A 27,764-nucleotide genomic window follows, 5' to 3' on the forward strand; every position below is an offset into this window, starting at 1 on the left:
GGCTCCAAGACAGCAGTGAGAGTCCCGTCCACAGGAAACCATCTCAAGCGGATCAGTATTTGCTTACATGTCCCTTGGCAAGTTTCTGACATCACATGGACAAAGATAAGACCTTCTGGAGGAAAGTTCTGTGGTCGGATGAAACACAAATTGAACTGTTTGGCCACAATACTCAGCAATGTGTTTGGAAAAGAAAAGGTGAGGCCTTTAATCCCACGAACACCAAACCTACCGTCAAGCATGGTGGTGGTAGTATTATGCTGTGGGCCTGTTTTGCTGCAAATGGAACTGGTGCTTTACAGAGAGTAAATGGGACAATGAAAAAGGAGGATTTGCTCCAAATTCTTCAGGACAACCTAAAATCATCAGCCCAGACGTTGGGTCTTGGGCGCAGTTGGGTGTTCCAACAGGACAATGACCCCAACACACGTCAAAAGTGGTAAATGAATGGCTAAATCAGGTTAGAATTAAGGTTTTAGAGTGACCTTCCCTAAGTCCTGACTTAAACATGTGGACAACGCTGAAAAAACAAGTCCATGTCAGAAATTACGAAGTACTGGCTGTCCAGAGTCGGGACCCAGGATGGATCGCACGTCCAGAGTCGGGACCCAGGATGGACCGCTCGCCTGTGTGTCGGTTTGGGAGATCTCTGCGCTGCTGATCCGCCTCCGCTTGGGATGGTTTCCTGCTGGCTCCACTATGGACGGGACTCTCGCCACTAAATTGGATCCACTTTGGACTGGACTCTCACGGTTATGTTAGATCCACTATGGATTGTACTTTCACAATATCATGTTAGACCCGCTCGACATCCATTGGGTGTGAGTTTTTCCTTGCCCTTATGTGGGCTCTACCGAGGATGTCGTTGTGGTTTGTGCAGCCCTTTGAGACACTTGTGATTTAGGGCTATAAAAATAAACATTGATTGATTGATTGAAAACCAACACATTTAGCTGAACTGCACCAATTTTCGGGCATCTGGTCTAGATGGCACCCGAACGCCTCCCTAGGGAGGTGTTTCGGGCACATCCGACCGGTAGGAGGCCACGGGGAAGACCCAGGACACGTTGGGAAGACTATGTCTCCCGGCTGGCCTGGGAACGCCTCAGGATTCTCCGGGAAGAGCTGGACGAAGTGGCTGGGGAGAGGAGAGTCTGGGCTTCCCTGCTTAGGCTGCTGCCCCCGCGACCCGACCTCGGATAAGCAGACGATGGAGTGGTCAAAAATTCAAAACTTATGTTTTTGGATGGCTACCAAAAGCGTCTTATTGCAGTGAAACTTGCCAAGGGACATGTAAGCAAATATTAACAATGCTGTATGTATACTTTTGACCCAGCAGATTTGCTCACATTTTCAGTAGACTCAAAATAAATTCATAAAAGAAGCAAACTTCATGAATGTTTTTTGTGACCAACAAGTGCACATACGACTGTACGTGCGCTACATATGTTTAAGATCGTTCCATTTCTTCTCCATTTGCCGAGTTCCGCTTGTCCGCAGCTACAATGGTAAGGACAATTCAATGAGGTGGGAAAAAAAATCAAAGAGGTCAACTAAAATCAATAAAAAGCACAACTCTGAAGTATTATGAACGGATTGTTTCTTTTAGAGGAGAAAACACTTGAGAACCTTCAACCTTTCTGAAGCCTCGGGAGCGTGTTGGACAGGGTGACATTAGTACACCTCACTCATTCCTGGAAGGTCATTAACAAGCTTCGTGCAGCTCTCAAAGCTCATAATAACATGTACTCTTGGTAACTACCTATGCTTCAGCTGTTTATTTCAGTAAGACGGCTTATAGTTGTTGACATTTTGGAAGTGTCATGTCATCCCATTTCCAATGCCCAACTCCCCCATGACAGTTTTAATTCTGCTGCAGGCTAATGTGGCCATAATCAAATGTGTGTAAATCCAAAATACATTAGAATTTGTTCTCTTAGATCAGACCTGGGCTTTTCAATCTGGCCCGCCAGACATTCCTAAATATTTTTTTTTTAGATCTTTAAGATGGAAAGTGTAGCGGCCATTATTATGTGCAGTGATGTTTTCTAATGACCGTAAGTCTTCAACTATACTGCGAATCTTTGGGTGTCCCACGATTCAATTCAATATCGATTCTTCGGGTTGCGATTCGATTATCCATCCATCTTCATCCGCTTATCCGAGGTCGGGTCGCGGGGGCAACAGCCTAAGCAGGGAAACCCAGACTTCCCTTTCCCCAGCCATTTCGTCTAGCTCTTCCCGGGGGATCCCGAGGTGTTCCCAGGCCAGCCGGGAGACATAGTCTTCCCAACCTGTCCTGGGTCTTCCCCGTGGCCTCCTACCGGTTGGACGTGCCCTAAACACCTCCCTAGGGAGGCGTTCGGGTGGCATCCTGACCAGATGCCCGAACCACCTCATCTGGCTCCTCTCGATGTGAAGGAGCAGCGGCTTTACTTTGAGTTCCTCCCGGATGGCAGAGCTTCTCACCCTATCTCTATGGGAGAGCCAGGAAACTCATTTGGGCCGCTTGTACCCGTGATCTTATCCTTTCGGTCATGACCCAAAGCTCACGACCATAGGTGAGGATGGGAACGTAGATCGACCGGTAAATTGAGAGCTTTGCCTTCCGGCTCAGCTCCTTCTTCACCACAACGGATCGGTACAACGTCCGCATTACTGAAGACGCCGCACCGATCCGCCTGTCGATCTCACCATCCACTCTTCCCCCACTCGTGAACAAGACTCCTAGGTACTTGAACTCCTCCACTTGGGGCAGGGTCTCCTACCCAACCCGGAGATGGCACTCCACCCTTTTCCGGGTGAGAACCATGGACTCGGACTTGGAGGTGCTGATTCTCATTCCGGTCGCTTCGCACTCGGCTGCAAACTGATCCAGTGAGAGCTGAAGATCCCGGTCAGATGAAGCCATCAGGACTACATCATCTGCAAAAAGCAGAGACCTAATCCTGCGGTCACCAAACAGGAACCCCTCAACGCCTTGACTGCGCCTAGAAATTCTGTCCATAAAAGTTATGAACAGAATCGGTGACAAAGGACAGCCTTGGCGGAGTCCAACCCTCACTGGAAATGTGTTCGACTTACTGCCGGCAATGCGGACCAAGTTCTGACACTGATCGTACAGGGAGCGGACCGCCACAATAAGACAGTCCGATACCCCATACTCTCTGAGCACTCCCCACAGGACTTCCCGAGGGACACGGTCGAATGCCTTCTCCAAGTCCACAAAGCACATGTAGACTGGTTGGGCAAACTCCCATGCACCCTCAAGAACCCTGCCGAGAGTATAGAGCTGGTCCACAGTTCCACGACCAGGACGAAAACCACACTGTTCCTCCTGAATCCGAGGTTCGACTATCCGACGTAGCCTCCTCTCCAGTACACCTGAATAAACCTTACCAGGAAGGTTGAGGAGTGTGATCCCACGATAGTTGGAACACACCCTCCGGTACCCCTTCTTAAAGAGAGGAACCACCACCCCGGTCTGCCAATCCAGAGGTACCGCCCCCGATGTCCACGCGATTCGATTATATCGATTTTTTCCGATTCAACGCGATTCTCGATTCAAAAACGATTTTTTTCCCGATTCAAAAGGATTCTGTATTCATTCAATACATAGGATTTCAGCAGGATCTACCCCAGTGTGCTGACATGCTAGCAGAGTAGTAGATTTAAAAAAAAAAGAAAAAGCTTTTATAATTGTAAAGGACAATGTTTTATCAACTGATTGCAATAATGTATATTTGTTTTAACTATGAAACGAACCAAAAATACGACTTATTTTATCTTTGTGAAAACATTGGACACAGTGTGTTGTCAAGCTTATGAGATGCGATGCAAGTGTATTGTTATTTATGTAGGGTGGAATGCCATCTCCGGGTTGGGGACGAGACCCTGCCCCAAGTGGAGGAGTTCAAGTACCTAGGAGTCTTGTTCACGAGTGAGGGAAGAGTGGATCGTGAGATCGACAGGCGGATCGGTGCGGCGTCTTCAGTAATGCGGACGTTGTACCGATCCGTTGTGGTGAAGAAGGAGCTGAGCCGGAAGGCAAAGCTCTCAATTTACCGGTCGATCTACGTTCCCATCCTCACCTATGGTCATGAGCTTTGGGTCATGACCGAAAGGATAAGATCACGGGTACAAGCGGCCGAAATGAGTTTCCAGGTCTCTCCCTTAGAGATAGGGTGAGAAGCTCTGCCATCCGGGAGGAACTCAAAGTAAAACCGCTGCTCCTTCACATCGAGAGGAGCCAGATGAGGTGGTTCGGGCATCTGGTCTGGATGCCACGTTGGGAAGACTATGTCTCCCGGCTGGCCTGGGAACGCCTCGGAATCCCCCGGGAAGAGCTAGACGAAGTGGCTGGAGATAGGGAAGTCTGGGCTTCCCTGCTTAGGCTGCTGCCCCCGCGACCCGACCTCGGATAAGCGGAAGATGATGGATGGATGGATGGATGTTATTTTTTTTTTTTTTTTATAAATGTCTGATAATGTCTGAGGGATTTTTACTCACTGCTATGCTGAAAATATAACTATTATTGATACTGTTGAACTACTTTTGGTTTGTTCTGTGTCGTGTTTGTGTCTCCTCTCAATTGCTCTGTTTATTGCAGTTCTGAGTGTTGCTGGGTCAGGTTTGGTTTTGGAAATGGATTGCATTGTTATGGTATTGCTGTGTAGTGGTTTGTTGGATAGATGAAAATGAGAATCGATTCTGATTCGCACAACGTGAGAATCGCGATTCGTATTCGAATCAATTTTTTTCCCACACCCCTAATGCAAAGTATTGTAATGCTTGGAATTTGCGTTTATGGATGATATACTAATAGTTACTATGGTGATCTAATTAGTTGCTATGGTCATCTAATTAGTTACTATGGTCATCTATGTCACAGCAGCTCAGACGAGGCACCAAGCAGTGGGGGCGAGAAGTGTTTCTACAGACGTGGAAGGAGATTTTCACAATAAATATATACAATAGAATTAGGGATGCACCGATTAATCGGTAACCGAATATGGCAAAAAAAAGCCACAATCGGCCTTCGGTGGAATGAGTTAAAAACAAGGCCGAATAGTGGCGTGTGACGCAATTTTTTGACGCGGTGACGCAATCAACCAACGTGACGTTGGGATATGTTGTGTACCTGTATAAGTGTATGAGGTTACAAGCACACACTTATTGAGATTTAGTGGGGCCTCTGTTTACATTATTAGCCTGTTGTGTAGGCTACCTGTATAAGTGTATGAGGTTACAAGCACACACTTATTGAGATTTACTTGAGCCTTCTGTTTACATTATTAGCATATCTACTGTGGCTAAGCAGACTTTTGCTAAAAGGACAATAATTCATTTGTTGTTGGTTTATCCACTTTAATGCACTTTATTTTTTTTTTGGAATGCATATTTTGTTCGAAGGCCTAATATAAATGAAAAACGTTGTGCTTTTTTTGAAAAGCAAAGGCTACAGGAATATTAAAAAAATGTCAATATTCAATAAAAAAATACTTTATTTGAAAAACATATCGAAATATTTATTGTAGGCTATTTATGCAATATTAAAAAAATTGTGAAAACTGCATTCATTATTCGGCTTCGGCCACAAATTTTCATTTCGGTGCATCCCTAAATAAAATATAATACAATAGAAAGTACTTTATTGATCCCTGGGGGAAATTCAGCAAATATCAGATGTATCAGATTGTAGGTGGGTTTATTTTGTACCCTTTGCGTTCATGTTACACTATTTGTTGCATTTTTGTTGCGTTTCACTTCATTGTAAAATATTTCGATCGAAAGGGGGTGTGACGTTCATGTGTTGTCAATATTTAGTGTTTTATTCTTCATAGAAAAAAAATTAAATTCCATTATGTTTTTTAAGGCGGTCTGTCATAACGTTTTTAGCATTCAATCAGACATTATTGTGAGGTTTTGTATTTGTGATCCTAAAAATCAGATATACCAGCCCGCAGACACATTTTTGTCTCTAAATTTGGCCCCCCCAGAGTCAAAATGATTGCCCAGGTCTGTCTTAGTCCAGGACACAAAACAGTTTTCTTATTTGGTTCCTTATTTTCCGGACTATTAGGCGCACTTAAAATCCTTTTTTCTTCTTCTCAAAACTCGACGGTGCGCCTTATAACCCATCCATCCATTCATTTTTACCGCTTGTCCTGTTCGGGGTCGCGGGAGCCTAACGTAACCCTAATGTAAGAAATAAGTTTGGTTGAGCTTACTCACCTCAAAGCTATTTCATTTGGTACATGGTGTAATGATCAGTGTGACCAGTAGATGGCAGTCAAACATAAGACATAAGTGTCGACAGCACTATGATTGCAACATGTCTCAAGTAAACAATATTTTAAATTTTCCATTGAAAATATAATAAACACACGGCGCCAAAAATGTTTTAGTACGACTTTGGTAAGCTGTGAAGCCACACCGCTTGAACAATTGTCGGCGCATTAAACATACTAGTATTATTATGGTGTGTGTATAAGGTAAAAGACATTATTTGGTGTATTGTTTCGCAATATTCTGCAAAAGTAACTTTTCTTACCTTCTGGTACCTCCATCCATCCATCCATCATCTTCCGCTTATCCGAGGTCGGGTCGCGGGGGCAACAGCCTAAGCAGGGAAACCCAGACTTCCCTCTCCCCAGCCACTTCGTCTAGCTCTTCCCGGGGGATCCCGAGGCGTTCCCAGGCCAGCCGGGAGACATAGTCTTCCCAACGTGTCCTGGGTCTTCCCCGTGGCCTCCTACCGGTTGGACGTGCCCTAAACACCTACCTAGGGAGGCGTTCGGGTGGCATCCTGACCAGATGCCCGAACCACCTCATCTGGCTCCTCTCGATGTGGAGGAGCAGCGGCTTTACTTTGAGTTCCTCCCGGATGGCAGAGCTTCTCACCCTATCTCTAAGGGAGAGACCCGCCACACGGCGTAGGAAACTCATTACGGCCGCTTGTACCCGTGATCTTATCCTTTCGGTCATGACCCAAAGCTCATGACCATAGGTGAGGATGGGAACATCAATCGGTAAATTGAGAGCTTTGCCTTCCGGCTCAGCTCCTTCTTCACCACAACGGATCGGTACAACGTCCGCATTACTGAAGACGCCGCACCGATCCGCCTGTCGATCTCACCATCCACTCTTCCCTCACTCGTGAACAAGACTCCTAGGTACTTGAACTCCTCCACTTGGGGCAGGGTCTCCTCCCCAACCCGGAGATGGCACTCCACCCTTTTCCGGGCGAGAACCATGGACTCGGACTTGGAGGTGCTGATTCTCATTCCGGTCGCTTCACACTCGGCTGCGAACCGATCCAGCGAGAGCTGAAGATCCCGGTCAGATGAAGCCATCAGGACCACATCATCTGCAAAAAGCAGAGACCTAATCCTGCGGTCACCAAACCGGAACCCCTCAACGCCTTGACTGCGCCTAGAAATTCTGTCCATAAAAGTTATGAACAGAATCGGTGACTCTCCTATTTCTGGGGCTGAGGTCGCTGAGGTAGTTAAAAAGCTCCTCGGTGGCAAGGCCCCAGGGGTGGACGAAATCCGCCCGGAGTTCCTTAAGGCTCTGGATGCTGTGGGGCTGTCTTGGTTGACAAGACTTTGCAGCGTCGCGTGGACATCGGGGGCGGTACCTCTGGATTGGCGGACCGGGGTGGTGGTTCCTCTCTTTGAGAGGGGGGACCGGAGGGTGTGTTCCAACTGTCGTGGGATCACACTCCTCGGCCTTCCCGGTGGGGTTTGTTCGGGTGTACTGGAGAGGAGGCTACGTCGGAGGGTCGGGCCTCGGATTCGGGAGGAACAGTGTGGTTTTCGTCCTGGTCGTGGAACTGTGGACCAGCTCTATACTCTCGGCAGGGTTCTTGAGGGTGCATGGGAGTTTGCCCAACCAGTCTACATGTGCTTTGTGGACTTGGAGAAGGCATTCGACCGTGTCCCTCGGGAAGTCCTGTGGGGAGTGCTCAGAGAGTATGGGGTATCGGACTGTCTTATTGTGGCGGTCCGCTCCCTGTATGATCAGTGTCAGAGCTTGGTCCGCATTGCCGGCAGTAAGTCGAACACATTTCCAGTGAGGGTTGGACTCCGCCAAGGCCGTCCTTTGTCACCGATTCTGTTCTTCTGGTACCTGCTGATCTGTATTTGGGATCTGTAGAAGTCCTGAAAAATTTTGCGCGTCCGCGAGTCTAACCTTTTCCCCCTATCTTCTTGTTATGTGACATTCATTCTCCGCTGTTGCCGTTTCTAATATAAAGTAGTGTAAAGTTCTTACTTATATTTGTCAGTAAACTTGCCATGAAAGCGCTAAAACATACCGGTGTAGTGAGTTTACATTATTCACCCAAGGAACTTTAGTTATTAGAGAGTTCAAGTCGGACGGGTTTTCGCGGGACTCATTTTCTTTGTTGTTTCCAGGTGAGGAGGTGCTGCTCCGTAATTGATTGAAGTAAAGTCTGAATGTCATTAAAACAGTTCGCTCCATCTTTTGACACTTCTTCCACTTTGATACAGTACCGCCTGAGGGATTGAAGGTCTGTAATATCATCCCTTAAGTGCAGTGATTTCTCCAGATTCTCTGAACCTTCTGATGATATTCCAGACCGTAGATGCTGAAATCCCTAAATTCCTTGCAAAAACTTGTTGAGAAAATGTTGTTCCTAAACCGTTTGACAATTTACTCACGCTTTTGTTGACAAAGTGGTGACCCTCGCCCCATCCTTGTTTGTGAACAACTGAGCATTTCACGGTGGCAGAGGGGTTAGTGCGTCTGCCTCACAATACGAAGGTCCTGCAGTCCTGGGTTCAAATCCAGGCTCGGGATCTTCCTGTGTGGAGTTTGCATGTTCTCCCCGTGAATTCGTGGGTTCCCTCCGGGTACTCCGGCTTCCTCCCACTTCCAAAGACATGCACCTGGGGATAGGTTGATTGGCAACACTAAATTGGCCCTAGTGTGTGAATGTGAGTGTGAATATTGTCTGTCTATCTGTGTTGGCCCTGCGATGAGGTGGCGACTTGTCCAGGGTGTACCCCACCTTCCGCCCGATTGTAGCTGAGATAGACGCCAGCGCCCCCCGCGACCCCAAAAGGGAATAAGCGGTAGAAAATGGATGGATGCTTTTATACCCAATCATGGCACCCACCTGTTCCCAATTAGCCTGTTCACTCATGGGATGTTCCAAATAAGTGTTTGATGAGCATTCCTCAACTTTCTCAGTCTTTTTTGCCACTTGTGCCGGCTTTTTTTAAACATGTTGCAGGCATCAATTTCCAAATGAGCTAACATTTGCAAAAAATAACAAAGTTTTCCAGTTCGAATTTTAAGTATTTTGTCTTTGCAGTCTATTCAATTGAATATAGGTTGAAAAGGATTTGCAAATCATTGTATTCTGTTTTTATTTACCATTTACACAACCAGCTGCACTTTGGCGGAAGTTGGGGTACACCCTGGACAAGTCACCAACTCATCACAGGGCCAACACAGATAGACAGACAACATTCACACACTAGGGCCCATTTAGTGTTGCCAATCAACCTATCCCCAGGTGCATGTCTTTGGAGGTGGGAGGAAGCCGGAGTACCCGGAGGGAACCCATGCATTCACGGGGAGAACATGCAAACTCCACACAAAGACCTCGAACCAAGGACTTTCTTATCGTGAAACACATGCACTAACCCCTGTGCCATCATGCTGCCCACAAAAGCATATCATAACATTTAAACCGGCCCATTGTATATACGAAATGCTTTCATCGTCTCACCTCTGAGACTATTCCGGACACAGTTAAATGTGCTTGGGTCGAACTGGCTGCACAGTAGTTGGGGTTGAGCACTACTCCTCTTCCTCGTTTCTTGTGGCATTTAACGGCCGTAAATTCCACCGACTGTCTTTTTAGTTCACCGCTCAGCAAAACCGGCAGGTAGAGCAACTCCACTTCTTCGTCGTCAATGGGAATTTCAGAAGGAACTACCATGCAGAAGTACCCGCAACTATGAATTGATTAACGTGGACCCCGACTTAAACAAGTTGAAAAACTTATAAGGGTGTTACCATTTAGTGGTCAATTGTACGGACTTCAGCATTCCTGGTAAGGTTTATTCAGGTGTACTGGAGAGGAGGCTACGCTGGATAGTCAAACTTCGGATTCAGGAGGAAAAGTGTGGTTTTCGTCCTGGTCGTGGAACTGTGGACCAGCTCTATACTCTGGGCAGGGTTCTTGAGGGTGCATGGGAGTTTGCCCAACCAGTCTACATGTGCTTTGTGGACTTGGAGAAGGCATTCGACCGTGTCCCTCGGGAAGTCCTGTGGGGAGTGCTCAGAAAGTATGGGGTATCGGACTGTCTTATTGTGGCGGTCCGCTCCCTGTATGATCAGTGCCAGAACTTGGGCCGCATTGCCGGCAGTAAGTCGAACACATTTCCAGTGAGGGTTGGACTCTGCCAAGGCTGTCCTTTGTCACCGATTCTGTTCATAAGCTTTATGGACAGAATTTCTAGGCGCAGTCTGGGCGTTGAGGGGTTCCGGTTTGGTGACCGCAGGATTAGGTCTCTGCTTTTTGCAGATGATGTGGTCCTGATGGCTTCATCTGACCGGGATCTTCAGCTCTCACTGGATCGGTTCGCAGCCAAGTGTGAAGCGACCGGAAGGAGTATCAGCACCTCCAAGTCCGAGTCCATGGTTCTCGCCCGGAAAAGGGTGGAGTGCCATCTCCTGGTTGGGGAGGGGACCCTGCCCCAAGTGGAGGAGTTCAAGTACCTAGGAGTCTTGTTCACGAGTGGGGGAAGAGTGGATCGTGAGATCGACAGACGGATCGGTGCGGCGTCTTCTGTAATGCGGACGTCATACCGATCCGTTGTGGTGAAGAAGGAGCTGAGCCGGAAGGCAAAGCTCTCAATTTACCGGTCGATCTACGTTCCCATCCTCACCTATGGTCATGAGCTTTGGGTCATGACCGAAAGGATAAGATCACGGGTACAAGCGGCCAAAGTGAGTTTCCTCCGCCGGGTGGCGGGTCTCTCCCTTAGGGTGAGAAGCTCTGCCATCCGGGAGGAACTCAAAGTAAAGCCGCTGCTCCTTCACATCGAGAGGAGCCAGATGAGGTGGTTCAGGCAAAGTCAGGATGCCACCTGAACGCCTCCCTAGAGAGGTGTTTAGGGCACGTCCAACAGGTAGGAGGCCACGGGGAAGACTATGTCTCCCGGCTGGCCTGGGAACTCCTCGGGATCCCCCGGGAAGAGCTGGACGAAGCGGCTGGGGAGAGGGAAGTCTGGGCTTCCCTGCTTAGGCTGCTGCCCCCTCGGCCCAACCTCGGACAAGCGGAAGAAGATTGATGGATGGATGTACGGAATATGGCAACACGGGGGAAGAGGGGTTAGTGTGTCTGCCTCACAATACGAAGGTCCTGAGTAGTCCCGGGTTCAATCCCGGGCTCGGGATCTTTCTGTGTAGAGTTTGCATGTTCTCCCCGTGACTGCGTGGGTTCCCTCTGGGTACTCCGGCTTCGTCCGACCTCCAAAGACATGCACCTGGGGATAGGTTGATTGGCAACACTAAATTGGCCCTAGTGTGTGAATGTGAGTGTGAATGTTTTCTGGGGGTGACTTGTCCAGGGTGTAACCCCGCCTTCTGCTCAATTGTAGCTGAGATAGGCAACCCCAAAGGGAATAAGTGGTAGAAAATGATGGATGGATGTACGGAATATGTACTGTACTGTGCAAACTACGAATAAAAGTTTCACTCAATCAATCAAAAAGACAATGGAACAGATATTCCGCTCGAAGCACGTCGAAGTCTGTGAGCACATTTAACCGGGATGTGAACACACAAAACTCCCCTGCAACACAGCAAGCTCTGAATTGTATTGTAATATTGTGTCGCAAGGTAGAGGATACTCACTTGTTCAGGTAGATCCGTTTCTCAGTGAACTGTCCCACACCGTGCTCAGGGTCTTCATAGGGCTCATTCTGCACAACTTCCACCCCCTCCCCACGCTCGCTCTGCTCATGGCTGTGCTTGCTGATCATGTACAGCTGGCCGATCCGGTACTGAAAGATAGGACAAGAGACAAACAATCAGATGTACTTCATTTTATATTAATCATTCAATTAGGAAGGTGAAAGTCATTGGAACATTGTGATAGCAGCAAAGCTCCTCATGTAGATTAGGCTCTTTGGAAAGAGTTGGCCAAATAAATAATGTGGGGCACTATCAATCAATCAATGTTTACTTATATAGCCCTAAATCACTAGTGTCTCAAAGGGCTGCACAAACCACTACGACATCCTCGGTAGGCCCACATAAGGGCAAGGAAAACTCACACCCAGTGGGACGTCGGTGACAATGATGACTATGAGAACCTTGGAGAGGAGGAAAGCAATGGATGTCGAGCGGGTCTAACATGATACTGTGAAAGTTCAATCCAAAATGGATCCAACACAGTCGCGAGAGTCCAGTCCAAAGCGGATCCAACACAGCAGCGAGAGTCCCGTTCACAGCGGAGCCAGCAGGAAACCATCCCAAGCGGAGGCGGATCAGCAGCGCAGAGATGTCCCCAGGCCGATACACAGGCAAGCAGTACATGGCCACCGGATCGGACCGGACCCCCTCCACAAGGGAGAGTGGGACATAGAAGAAAAAGAAAAGAAACGGCAGATCAACTGGTCTAAAAAGGGAGTCTATTTAAAGGCTAGAGTATACAAATGAGTTTTAAGGTGAGACTTAAATGCTTCTACTGAGGTGGCATCTCGAACTGTTACCGGGAGGGCATTCCAGAGTACTGGAGCCCGAAATGAAAAAGCTCTATAGCCCGCAGACTTTTTTTGGGCTTTGGGAATCACTAATAAGCCGGAGTCCTTTGAACGCAGATTTCTTGCCGGGACATATGGTACAATACAATCGGCAAGATAGGATGGAGCTAGACCGTGTAGTATTTTATACGTAAGTAGTAAAACCTTAAAGTCACATCTTAAGTGCACAGGAAGCCAGTGCAGGTGAGCCAGTACAGGTATATATGTATGTATATAAAGGTATATACAGTATAGGTATATATGTATGTATATATGTATATAAAGGTATATACAGTACAGGCGTAATGTGATCAAACTTTCTTGTTCTTGTCAAAAGTCTAGCAGCCGCATTTTGTACCAACTGTAATCTTTTAATGCTAGACATGGGGAGACCCGAAAATAATACGTTACAGTAGTCGAGGCGAGACGTAACAAACGCATGGATAATGATCTCAGCGTCTTTAGTGGACAGAATGGAGCGAATTTTAGCGATATTACGGAGATGAAAGAAGGCCGTTTTAGTAACGCTTTTAATGTGTGCCTCAAAGGAGAGAGTTGGGTCGAAGATAATACCCAGATTCTTTACCGTGTTGCCTTGTTTAATTGTTTGGTTGTCAAATGTTAGAGTTGTATTATTAAATAGAGTTCGGTGTCTAGCAGGACCGATAATCAGCATTTCCGTTTTTTTGGCGTTGAGTTGCAAAAAGTTAGCGGACATCCATTGTTTAATTTCATTAAGACACGCCTCCAGCTGACTACAATCCGGCATGTTGGTCAGCTTTAGGGGCATGTAGAGTTGGGTGTCATCAGCATAACAGTGAAAGCTAATACAAAGCTAACACTACAGCAAGGAGAAAGTCGAGCACAATGACAAAGCCCTCATTCTGAGTTAGTAGCTGACAACATGACAATAGTAATCTGCAGTCCTGGTCAAAAGTTTACATACACTTGTAAAGAACATAATGTCATGGCTGTCTTTGAGTTTACAATCATTTCTACAACTCTTGTTTTTTTGTCATAGAGTGATTGGCCTTAGTGTGTGAATGTGAGTGTGAATGTTGTCTGTCTATCTGTGTTGGCCCTGCGATGAAGTGGCGACTTGTCCAGGGTGTACGCAGCCTTCCGCCCAAATGTAGCTTGGATCGCCGCCAGCGCCCCCCGCGACCCCAGACGGGAATAAGCGGTAGAAAATGGATGAATGGATGGAGTGATTGGAGCACATGCTGGTTGGTCACAAAAAACATTCATGAAGTTTGGTTCTTTTATGAATTTCTTATGGGTCTACTGAAAATGTGAGCAAATCTGCTGGGTCAAAAGTATACATAAAGCAATGTTGATATTTGCTTACATGTCCCTTGGCAAGTTTCACTGCAATAAGGCGCTTTTGGTAGCCATCCACAAGCTTCTGGTTGAGTTTTTGACCACTCCTCTTGACAAAATTGGTACAGTTCAGCTAAATTTGTTGTTTTTCTGATATGGACTTGTTTCTTCAGCCTTGTCCACACGTTTAAGTCAGGACTATCTGAAGGCCATTCTAAACCTTTAATTCTAACCTGATTTAGCCATTCCTTTACCACTTTTGGCGTGTGTTTGGGGTCATTGTCCTGTTGGAACACCCAACTGCGTCCAAGACCCAACCTTTGTCCTGAAGAATTTGGAGGTAATCCTCCTTTTTCATTGTCCCGTTTACTCTGTAAACTCATTGGCAGCACAACAGGCCATGAGCAGAATACTACCACCACCATGCTTGACGGTAAGAATGGTGTTCCTGGGGTTAAAGGTCTCAATTTTTCTCTTCCAAATTTATTGCCAGTTCCATTGGCCGGAAAACAGGCCCAAGGCATAATACTACCACCACCATGCTTGACGGTAAGAATGGTGTTCCTGGGATTAAAGGTCTCAATTTTTTTCTTCCAAATTTATTGCCTGTTCCATTGGCCGGAAAACAGGCCCAAGGCATAATACTACCACCACCATGCATGACGGTAGGGTGGTGTTCCTGGGATTAAAGGCCTACTGTAACCCACTACTAGCGACCACGCAGTCTGATAGTTTATACATCAATGATGAAATATTAACATTGCAACACATGCCAATACGGCCGGTTTAGTTTACTAAATTACAATTTTAAATTTCCCACAGAGTTTCTTGTTGAAAACGTCGCGGAATGATGACGTGTACGCGTGACGTCCTGGGTGGGAGGGGACATATTAGCGCGGCACCATTTGCGGCTAAAAGTCGTCTCTTTTCATCGCGCAATTCCACAGTATTCTGGACATCTGTGTTGCTGAATCTTTTGCAATTTGTTCAATTAATAATGGAGAAGTCAAAGTAGAAAGATGGAGGTGGGAAGCTTTAGCCTTTAGCCACACAAACACACGGTGATTCCTTGTTTAAAATTCCCTGGAGGTGAAGCTTTACTATGGATCAGAGCGGTCAAGCGAACATGGTTCCTGACCACTTGTCAACCGGCAGGTTTCGTTGAGAAAATTGTGGTAAAAAGGTGCCTCGTACCGCGGATCAGCTGCGCTTGCGCCGTACATGCAGCTGCCTTCGACTTCCCTCAGACACTGGCGTCAACACACCCCTCCGACTATCAGGTACTATTTAATCTCACTAAAACACTAGCAACACAATAGAAGATAAGGGAAATGTGTCTAAAAACATCTAAATCCGTCCCAATGCAATCGCCTTTTTTTTTTTTTTTTAACTTTTTTCTAGTCCTTCACTATCTCTATCATCATCCTTTCATCCTCGCTCAAATTAATGGGGAAATTGTCGTTTTCTCGGTCCGAATAGCTCTTGCTGCTGGAGGCTCCCATTATAAACAATGTGAGGACGTGAGGAGCCATCAACTTGTGACGTCATCGTCTGCTACTTCCGGTACAGGCAAGGCTTTTTTATTAACACAATAAGCAGATAAGGGATTTTCCAGAATTATCCTAGTAAATTTGTCTAATAACATCTGAATCGCTCCCACTGCTCTCGTCTTTTTTTTTTCAATTTTTTTTTTTTTTCTAGTCCTTCACTCTCACTTTCCTCATCCACGAATCTTTCATCCTCGCTCAAATTAATGGGGAAATTGTCGTTTTCTCGGTCCGAATAGCTCTTGCTGCTGGAGGCTCCCATTATAAACAATGTGAGGACGTGAGGAGCCATCAACTTGTGACGTCATCGTCTGCTACTTCCGGTACAGGCAAGGCTTTTTTATTAACACAATAAGCAGATAAGGGATTTTCCAGAATTATCCTAGTAAATTTGTCTAATAACATCTGAATCGCTCCCACTGCTCTCGTCTTTTTTTTTTCTATTTTTTTTTTTCCTAGTCCTTCACTCTCACTTTCCTCATCCACGAATCTTTCATCCTCGCTCAAATTAATGGGGAAATTGTCGTTTTCTCGGTCCGAATAGCTCTTGCTGCTGGAGGCTCACATTATAAACAATGTGAGGACGTGAGGAGCCATCAACTTGTGACGTCATCGTCTGCTACTTCCGGTACAGGCAAGGCTTTTTTATTAACACAATAAGCAGATAAGGGATTTTCCAGAATTATCCTAGTAAATTTGTCTAATAACATCTGAATCGCTCCCACTGCTCTCGTCTTTTTTTTTCTATTTTTTTTTTCTAGTCCTTCACTCTCACTTTCCTCATCCACGAATCTTTCATCTTCGCTCAAATTAATGGGGAAATTGTCGTTTTCTCGGTCCGAATAGCTCTTGCTGCTTGAGGCTCTCATTATAAACAATGTGAGGACGTGAGGAGCCATCAACTTGTGACGTCATCGTCTGCTACTTCCGGTACAGGCAAGGCTTTTTTATTAACACAATAAGCAGATAAGGGATTTTCCAGAATTATCCTAGTAAATTTGTCTAATAACATCTGAATCGCTCCCACTGCTCTCGTCTTTTTTTTTCTATTTTTTTTTTTTCCTAGTCCTTCACTCTCACTTTCCTCATCCACATATCTTTCATCCTCGCTCAAATTAATGGGGAAATTGTCGTTTTCTCGGTCCGAATAGCTCTTGCTGCTGGAGGCTCACATTATAAACAATGTGAGGACGTGAGGAGCCATCAACTTGTGACGTCATCGTCTGCTACTTCCGGTACAGGCAAGGCTTTTTTATTAACACAATAAGCAGATAAGGGATTTTCCAGAATTATCCTAGTAAATTTGTCTAATAACATCTGAATCGCTCCCACTGCTCTCGTCTTTTCTTTTTCTATTTTTTTTTTCCTAGTCCTTCACTCTCACTTTCCTCATCCACGAATCTTTCATCCTCGCTCAAATTAATGGGGAAATTGTCGTTTTCTCGGTCCGAATAGCTCTTGCTGCTGGAGGCTCACATTATAAACAATGTGAGGACGTGAGGAGCCATCAACTTGTGACGTCATCGTCTGCTACTTCCGGTACAGGCAAGGCTTTTTTATTAACACAATAAGCAGATAAGGGATTTTCCAGAATTATCCTAGTAAATTTGTCTAATAACATCTGAATCGCTCCCACTGCTCTCGTCTTTTTTTTTCTATTTTTTTTTTTCCTAGTCCTTCACTCTCACTTTCCTCATCCACGAATCTTTCATCTTCGCTCAAATTAATGGGGAAATTGTCGTTTTCTCGGTCCGAATAGCTCTTGCTGCTGGAGGCTCCCATTATAAACAATGTGAGGACGTGAGGAGCCATCAACTTGTGACGTCATCGTCTGCTACTTCCGGTACAGGCAAGGCTTATTTATTAGCGACCAAAAGTTGCGAACTTTATCGTGGATGTTCTCTACTAAATCCTCTCAGCAAAAATATGGCAATATTGCAAAATGATCAAGTATGACACATAGAATGGACCTGCTATCCCCGTTTAAAAAAGAAAATCTCATTTCAGTAGGCCTTCACCTTTTCTCCCCCAAACATTTTGTTGGGTATTGTGGCCAAACAGCTCAAGTTTTGTTTCATCTGACCACAGAACTTTCCTCCAGAAGGTCTTGTCTTTGTCCACGTGATGTCAGATGAAACAAACTTAAATGTGTGGACAATGCTGAAGAAACAAGTCCATGTCAGAAAACCAACACATTTAGCTGAACTGCACCAATTTTGTCAAGAGGAATGGTCAAAAATTCAACCAGAAGCTTGTGGATGGCTACCAAAAGCGCCTTATTGCAGTGAAACTTGCCAAAGCACATGTAAGCAAATATTAACATTGTTGTACGTATACTTTTGACCCAGCAGATTTGCTCACATTTTCAGTAGACCCATAATAAATTCATTAAGGAACCAAACTTTATGGATTTTTTTGTGACCAACAAGTATGTGCTCCAATCACTATCACAAAAAATAAGAGTTGTAGAAATGATTGTAAACTCAAAGACAGCCATGACATTATGTTCTTTACAAGTGTATGTAAACTTTTGACCACGACTGTAGAGTTACTGACCCACTTGGCCCCATGCAATAACATTTTGGGCATCATGACAGGCTGGAATGGAGAGTCCCGTGCCAACTATTTTCCATTCGTTTGAAAAGTGTGAGTGTACTGGACAGAATTCCAACTGCTTGTAGTACTATTTTCAGGTCTGAGAAATAGATACGGCCCTCATGATGACTTATGCTACTTGACAGGAATGCTAAGGGGTCGTCGAGAGCTCTGCTGCGACACACACACACACACACACACACACACACACACACACACACACACACACACAATTGTTACCGCCAACCAGGGATAGCTCTGTTAAGCTATTGGAAAAAAGTATGGCATAGGACGTTAGCTTGTGACTTCACAACAGCCACAAAAAGCCGTGAATGGAGGGAGTGGAGTCGTGTTGTGGAAAATTAAGAGCCGGTCTAAACCAAGTGAGAAACCTTGGGTGTAACTTCTTATATCACAATGCCACTGCAAATTTTCCATCTGACAATCAGGTGTGTAAAGTAAAAAGGTACTTGACAAGAATTTGGGTTCTGATTGAGCAGTTGTGGGGACTGTGAAATAATTTCAGTTGCATTGACAAAATGGGCTAGGCATGATTTAAAACAAAACAAAACAAAAAATAGTTACACGGTAACTTTCACAGTGCATACCAACACATCTACAATGTAAAGGATTCATTAGAATGACAAAGATAATCAATCAATCAATCAATGTTTACTTATATAGCCCTAAATCACAAGTGTCTCAAAGGGCTGCACAAGGCACAACACAAACCACTACAACATCCTCAGTAGGCCATCATAAGATAAGTTCTGTGGTCAGATAAAACTGGTGCTTTACAGAGAGTAATAGGGACAATGAAAAAGGAGGATTACCTCCAAATTCTTCAGGACAACCTAAAATCATCAGCTCGAAAGTTGGGTCTTGGGCGCAGTTGGGTGTTCCAACAGGACAATGACCCCAAACACAGGTCAAAAGTGGTAAAGGAATGGCTAAAGTAGGCTAGAATTAAGGTTTTGGAATGGCCTTCTCAAAGTCCTGACTTAAAAGTGTGGACAATCTTAGATGATCTCGGGCCCAGAGAAGCCGGCGGCGTTTCTGGATGTTGTTGATAAATGGCTTTCGCTTTGCATAGTAAATAAATGATAAATGGGTTGTACTTGTATAGCGCTTTTCTACTTTCAAGGTACTCAAAGCGCTTTGACACTACTTCCACATTTACCCATTCACACACACATTCACACACTGATGGAGGGAGCTGCCATGCAAGGCGCCAACCAGCACCCATCAGGAGCAAGGGTGAAGTGTCTTGCTCAGGACACAACGGACGTGACGAGGTTGGTTCTAGGTGGGATTTGAACCAGTGACCCCTCGGGTTGCGCACGGCCACTCTTCCACTGCGCCACGCCGTCCCCCTAAAGTAGATCTTTAACTTGCACTTACAGATGTAGCGACCAACTGTATTCAGTGACAGGGGTTTTCTGAAGTGTTCCTGAGCCCATGTGGTGATATCCTTTAGAGATTGTCTGTTTTTGATAGTGCCGTCAGAGGGATCGAAGGTCACGGTCATTCAATGTTGGTTTTCCGGCCATGCCGCTTACGTGGAGTGATTTCTCCAGATTCTACATTTTGATGATATTTTGCACCGTAGATGTTGAAACCCCTAAATTTTTTGCAATTGCACTTTGAGAAACATTGTTCTTAAACTTTTTGACTATTTGCTCACGCAGTTGTGGACAAAGGGGTGTACCTCGCCCCATCCTTTCTTGTGAAAGACTGAACATTTTTTGGGAAGCTGCTTTTATACCCAATCATGGCACCCACCTGTTCCCAATTAGCCTGCACACCTGTGGGATGTTCCAAATAAGTGTTTGATGAGCATTCCTCATCTTTATCAGTATTTATTGCCACCTTTCGCAACTTCTTTGTCACGTGTTGCTGGCATCAAATTCTAAAGTTAATGATTATTTGCAAATTCTATCTGTTTGAACATCAAATATGTTGTCTTTGTAACTGAATATGGGTTGAAAATGATTTGCAAATCATTGTATTCCGTTTATATTTACATCTAACACAATTTCCCAACTCATATGGAAACGGGGTTTGTATATATATATATATATATATGTCCTCTTATTTGTCCGACTTTTAATACTTTCTCTTTACAAGAAATACATCGGAGGCTAACTGTGTAGCTCGCAAGCTTATGTGCACTAGGTTTCTGTCGAGATTGTACCTTAAAGACTGCTACTGTACCTGTTTCTCTAACAGTGTAGAGTACAGCAGCAAATGTCATGTGTACCATTAACACTTCTCTAAGAATAGAATGGAAGTTCCAAGGAAATATCACTACCTTCCTCATTTATACCAAATAGTGAAGAGTTGGACATCATTGTGACTGTCAAGCCTCACAATCAAGGTTAACATGGATCTTAACGGCTGTCTTGGGTAGTTTGTGGTCCAAAACCATGTTGGGGGGCTTTTGTTAAAGGCCTACTGAAACCCACTATTACCGACCACGCAGTCTGATAGTTTATATATCAATGATGAAATATTAACATTGCAACACATGCCAATACGGCCGGCTTAGTTTACTAAATTGCAATTTTAAATTTCGCGCGGAAGTATCATGCTAAAACGTTGCGGTATGATGACGCTTGCTACAGACTTCACGCATTGTAGAGGACATCTTGTTCCAGCACCGTTCCCAGATATGTCGTCTGTTTTCATCACATAATTCCACAGTATTATGGACATGTGGCTGAATCTTTTGCAATTTGTTCAATGAATAATGGAGACGTCATAGAAGAAAGCTGTAGGTGGGAAGCGGTGTATTGCGGCCGCCTTTAGCAACACAAACACAGCCGGTGTTTCATTGTTTACATTCCCGAAAGATGACGGTGAAGCTTTACTATGGAACAGAGCGGTCAAGCGAACACGGTTGGATTGGACCACACACACAAAGTACAGTGTATGCAGCGATCATTTCGAAAGATCGTGTTTCGAAAACGGTCCCTTGCGAAGGGCAGAGATGGGCCGACCTCCAGGTTGCACAGGTACGACCATATAAACTCACTAACACACCAGTAACACAATAAGCAGATAAGGGATTTTCCAGAATTCTCCTAGTACATTTGTCTAATAACATCTGAATTGCTCCCACTGTATATTTTTCTAGTCCTTCACTCTCACTTTCCTCATCCACAAATCTTTCATCCTCGCTCAAATTAATGGGGAAATCGTCGCTTTCTCGGTCCGAATCGCTCTCGCTGCTGGTGGCCATGATTGTGAACAATGTTCAGATGTGAGGAGCTCCACAACCCGTGACGTCACGCGCACATCGTCTGCTACTTCCGGTACAGGCAAGGCTTTTTTATTAGCACCAAAAGTTGCAAAATTTATCGTGGATGTTCTCTACTAAATCCTTTCAGCAAAAATATGGCAATATTGCGAAATTATCAAATATGACACATAGAATGGACCTGCTATCCCCGTTTGAATAAAAAAAGATCTCATTTCAGTAGGCCTTTAATGCAGGCAGGATGGACCAGCCCTTTGGTTTGGTCTTTGCAATTTTGACGGCAAGTGTTCGGGGCGAGAGAATCCGTGTTGAAATCAAAAGTGTTTCTCGTGTTCCCGCCTGTTGTTTTCTCCCATGCAGCCAGCAGCCATCTCACAAGACCCTCGGTCGCCGCGAATTACAATCAAGGGACGAATGTGACGTCAGAGTGAAGATTGACGATATGTAATGACTATCGCGCTGGGGATTGAGGTAATGGGCACCCCCTGCTCAAGGGCAGTGGTCCCCAATCTTTTTTGCACCACGGAACGGTTTAATGTAGGCATTATTTTCCACTTGTGCCAGATAAATACAGCAAAAATAAGTGCATGAAAAATACAACTCACTAGAGCGCTGAATTCGTGGGAGCCCTGGGCTTGTTTCTTTGCAATGAGATGCAGATGGAAATCAGCCTTTGGCTACAGTCTGTCACATTTATATTGTATGTCTTCATTAATGTGCATTGTATCATGTCACAAAGTTATAGGAAATATAACAAATGGCAACTTACTAGGAGGAGTTGAATTTTACATCCATAAACAAGCTTATTGGTGTGTCTAGTGGGACACAGGCGAATGTTAAGTTGCAGAAAATGCAGTCGTTTTAGGGCTGGGCGATATGGTCTTTTATTAATATCTCGATATTTTTAGGCCATGTCACCATACACGATATATACCGTATTTCCTTGAATTGCCGTCGGGGCGCTAATTCATTTAAAACCTCTTCTCACTCCGGCGCTTACCAAAGGCATGCGGTAAATTCAGGCCTGCGCTTATAAATTTGAGTGTGATCTAAGAATACCATCATGAAAAGCACTTTTAATAAAAAAAAACGTTATTCTGGTTTTACCTTTACTTATAAATGAAGTCCATGCGCAGCTCCTTCTGATCAAAAGCATCGATAACTTGTTTATAGAAGTCTTCCTTATCTTTCTTCAGTTTTATAAGTCTCTCTGTCTCGACAGAGATCTTCCTTTATTACCTCCTGCTTCGATTGAAAATCCGGTTTAGAAAACTGTTTTATTTTAGATATGTAATCCTCCATGTTAAAAGTGCAAGCGAGAGGAAAATATAAACACACACTGCTCACTCTTGCTGCTTGTTGTCGCAAGGAGGATCACTAGCGCCCTCTACCAACAGGAGGCGGGAGTCATTTAATGACTCATATTTGACACACGCAGCTACGGTATATTATATAAATAAATGATAAATGAGTTGTACTTGTATAGCGCTTTTCTACCTTCAAGGTACTCAAAGCGCTTTGACACTACTTCCACATTTACCCATTCACACACACATTCACACACTGATGGAGGGAGCTGCCATGCAAGGCGCCAACCAGCACCCATCAGGAGCAAGGGTGAAGTGTCTTGCTCAGGACACAACGGACGTGACGAGGTTGGTTCTAGGTGGGATTTGAACCAGTGACCCTCGGGTTGCGCACGGCCAACCCTCGGGTTGCGCTTACTGTTCGATTAAGAGCTATTATTAAGAGCTATTATTAAGAGCCGAGTAAGCGCAGCTGCTTACTGTTCTTTCTAGCATATTCAATAGCTTGGACCTTAAATCCTACTGAATAGCTCTTAATCTTCTTCCCTTTATGCGATTTCAAATGATTGAAATCAGCCTCCTCCATTTTGAAAATGATGACAGGTGAAGTGTCACTCGTGACGTGACGAGTTTGACCCGGTGGAAATTTTATGTATATGCTAATTATTTTGCGAAACAAGTTTGACCCAGCGGAAATTCTAGACATGCGCTAATAAAAATTATATTTTGCGAAACGAGTTTGACCACGCGTTAATCCTGAGCCGGCGGTAATGCTAAGCATGCGCTAATTATTTTGCGAAACGAGTTTGACCCGGCAGTAATTCAAGGCAGGCGCATACTATATACCCGGCGGCAATTCAAGGAAATACGGTATCTCTATATTTTGCCTTAGCCTTGAATGAACACTTGATGCATATAATCAAAGCAGTATGATGACTCTATTTATCTACATTAAAATATTCTTCTTCATACTGCATTATTATATATGCTCATTTCAAACTTTCATGCAGAGAAGGAAATCACAACTAAGTCAATTGACCAAAAGTGTATTTATTGACCAAAAGTGTATTTATTAAACAGTTATTAAGCAGTGGCACAAACATTTATGTCATTTCAAAACAGAAAGTGCAAGATTGTCAGAGACATTTTAAAACAAGCTATAAGTGCACTTTTGTGCATGATGTCACTAAGATGACATATCAAAACAACACTCAGTCTAAGTGCACTTTTTGTACAAAACGCCACTAAAATAGGTTAAAACATATAAAGTGCACTTTTGTGCATGATGTCACACAAGATATTTCAATAACTGTCAAATAAAAATGAGCTGCATAATAGGAAAACAAATAGTGTATGTCCTTCGCTATGTGGTAGGTTCCTGCGGACGTTATTTCCTGCTGTTGTTGACTATTTTTTTCATACGGTGTTGATCTGGAAATGGTCGCTTGGGCATTTTGTTGGTGTGGCACCGGCTGGTGATATAATGCTACAAATTAGTAGTAATGCTTCTTTTTGTAGCAGCGCTTTAGCTGCATACTTGACATAGTACGGTTGTCTCTTCCACATTGCCTGGCTTGAAGCCAAACCACCACCAAACGATTGACCCGGTGCTGTTTTTCTTAGGAATGAATTATTCTTCCTTCATTTGTTACCAGGTTGGCACCTTCTTTCTCTCGTATTACCATCTAGCATCACAGCTAACGTTAGCCATTCCGCTATCTGTCTGCTCCGCGAGGGCGAATGACGTTGCACGTATGTGACGTACTGTATGTAAGAAGGTGCGCTTGTTTTATCTCTCTGTGAGAAGCAGAGACAACAGAGTGGGAAACGCCTTCAGTGTAATACCAGCAGCTAAAAGCAACTGCGTGAGAATGTATAGTCAAATATCACGATATAGTCATTTTCTATATCGCAGAGGCAAACCCGCGATATATCGAGTACATCGATATATCGCCCAGCCCTAAGTGTCATTTCTTGTGATCATGTTTTGTTTAGTTATATTCTGTTTGTTTAAAGGGGAACATTATCACAATTTCAAAAGGGGTTAAAAACAATAAAAATCAGTTCCCAGTGGCTTGTTGTATTTTTTGAAGTTTTCTTCAAAATTTTACCGGTCTCGGAATATCCCTAAATAAAGCTTCAAAGTGCCTTATTTTCGGCTCTCTGCGAAGACACTGGCCATTTCCCTGTGACGTCAAACATTGCTGCCAATGTAAACAAACAATGGGAATACCACAGCAAGATATAGCGACATTAGCTCGGATTCAAACTCGGATTTCAGCGACTTAAGCGATTCAACAGATTACGCATGTATCGAAACGGATGGTTGGAGTATGAAAGTATTGAAGAAGAAACTGAAGCTATTGAGCGAATAGCTATTGACGCTATTCACAGCCATAGCATGGCCGAAATAGCTGCGTTAGCATCGCCGGTAAAATGTGCGGACCAAACGATCAGGACTTTCGCATCTTTTGACACTGGAGCAACTTAAATCCGTCGATTGGTAAGTGTTTTTTCAGCATTAAATGTGGGTGGAAGGAAACGCTGGATGAAAATATATTTTCAAATGTACATACAGCTAACCTACATAGCATGTTTGCATCGATTAGCTGGCAGTCATGCCGCGACCAAATATGTCTGATTAGCACATAAGTCAATAACATCAACAAAACTCACCTTTGTGATTTAGTTGATTTTATCGTTGGAAAAGCATCTGCTGGTTATCCATACATCTCTGGGCCATGTCTGTCTTAGCATCGCCGGTCAAATGTGCACATTCAATGGGGGTCTGGCGGCAGATTTCTTTCACTTTATCGTTGGAAATGCATCTGCTTTGAGTGTCGCAGGATATCCACACAATCTTGCCATCTCTGTAGTAGCATAGTTTCGTCGGTAAAGTGTGCGGAACAAACGACTGACCATTTCGTCGGCTTTTCCCACACCCTCGTAATTTGAACAAATTTCGTACAATTTCTTGCCACTTTCGCATCTTTGGGCCAGTGGTGCAACTTGAATCCCTCCCTGTTAGTGTTGTTACACCCTCCGACAACACAGCGACGAGGCATGATGTCTCCAAGGTTCCAGAAAATAGTCGAAGAAACGGAAAATAACAGAGCTGAGAGCCGGTGTTTGTAATGTGTTGGAGAAAATGGCGGCTTTATTACCTAGGTGACGTCACGTTCTGACGTCATCGCTCCGAGAGCGATAAATAGAAAGGCGTTTAATTCGCCAAAATTCACCCATTTAGAGTTTTCAGTTAAAAAAATACATGGTCTTTTTTCGCATTAAATGTGGGTGGAAGGAAACGTAATATAGTTGCAAATGCATCTGCAGGTTATCCATACATCTCTGTACCATGTCTGCTTTAGCATCGCCGGTAAATAGCATGTTAGCATCGATTAGCGTAGCATGTTAGCATCGATTAGCTGGCAGTCAACATCAACAAAACTCACCTTTGTGATTTTGTTGACTATCATTGCAAATGCATCTGCAGGTTATCCATACATCTCTGTGCCATGTCTGCCTTAGCATCGCCGGTCAAATGTGGAGACACTCCGGCACATTCAATGGGGGTCTGGCGGCAGACACTTTGGCATCTTCGGGCCAGTGGTGCAACTTGAATCCCTCCCTGTTAGTGTTGTTACACCCTCCGACAACACACCGACGAGGCATGATGTCTCCAAGGTTCCAAAAAATAGTCAAAAAAACGGAAAATAACAGAGCTGAGACCCGGTGTTTGTAATGTGTTGAAAATGAAAATGGTGGGTATGTTACCTCGGCGACGTCACATTCTGACGTCATCGCTAAAAGGCCGATAAACAGAAAGTCGTTTAATTTGCCAAAATTCACCCATTTAGAGTTCGGAAATCGGTTAAAAAAATACATGGTCTTTTTTCTGCACCATCAAGGTATATATTGACGCTTACATAGGTTTGGTGATAATGTTCCCCTTTAAGACGCCCTTGGTTCCTGTTTTTTCATCCCCTTGTTTTGTCACCATGGCGACCCCTTAGTTTCACCTGTCTCACGTGTTGGACTCACGTACCTGTTTCAATCATGTCATTATTATTTAAGCCAGGTTTTTCAATCGGTCGTTCTGGCGTCATTGTTGTTCCATGCTCATCGTTCATGCCGCTCTTGTTTTGCCACGTTAAGTTTTCTTTGTTATTCAAGCCACAGTTTAGTGCGTTGTTTAGTTCATGTTTTCATGTCCTAAGTTGTTTTTGCCTCTGCCTTGTGCGCGCCTTTTGTTTTCACTTTTTATAGCATAATTATATTATGTCTTTACCTTCACGCCACGACCTGTCGAGTTCCTTTGCATTCCGGGAAAACAAACCACACCACAGTCCACGTTACAACACTACCGTATTTCCTTGAATCGCCGCCGGGGCGCTAATTAATTTAAAACCTCTTCTCACTCCTGCGATTACCAAGGGCATGTGGTAAAGGTAAGCATGCGCTAATTATTTTAAAACTTCTTCTCACTCTGGCACTTACCAAAGGCATGCGGTAAAAATTTGAGTGTGATGTAAGGATACCATCATGAAAAGCACATTTAATAAAATAAACTTTATTATGGTCCTACCTTTACTTATAAATGAAGTCCATGCAAGCTCCTTCTGATCAAAAGCATCGATAACTTGTTCATAGAAGTCTTCCTTATCTTTCTTCAGTTTTAAAAGTCTCTCTGTCTCGATGGAGATCTTCCTTTATTACCTCCTGCTTCGATTGAAAGTCCAGTTTAGAAAACTGCTGTCAGACCGCTGCTGTCAGTTAGCTCGGCTCCTCAAGTGCGGGCGACGGCAGAATTAGCTTTGGCCAACTCCCCCTCCCGTTTTGCTCCGTGAGTGATCTCTTTATCCTACCGCTGCCACGATGAAGTATAATTGTATAAATAATACACTGGGTATTTAGGACTGGAACATGCTTTATTTCAGCCCGGTTGTTT

General features: G+C 44.5%; 1 protein-coding gene across 1 annotated transcript in view; it reads right to left on the reverse strand.

Moving 5' to 3' along the window:
• pitpnc1a (phosphatidylinositol transfer protein cytoplasmic 1a) overlaps window positions 1–27,764 on the reverse strand; it is a 230,466-nt gene that overhangs the window by 60,749 nt on the left and 141,953 nt on the right. The window contains exon 3 of the mRNA XM_061885075.1: window positions 11,899–12,047. Coding sequence (XP_061741059.1) covers window positions 11,899–12,047 — 149 coding nt within the window. The remainder of the gene's footprint in view (window positions 1–11,898; window positions 12,048–27,764) is intronic.

This window comes from Nerophis ophidion, linkage group LG23 (assembly GCF_033978795.1).
Source record: "Nerophis ophidion isolate RoL-2023_Sa linkage group LG23, RoL_Noph_v1.0, whole genome shotgun sequence".
Taxonomy (NCBI): Eukaryota; Metazoa; Chordata; class Actinopteri; order Syngnathiformes; family Syngnathidae; genus Nerophis; species Nerophis ophidion.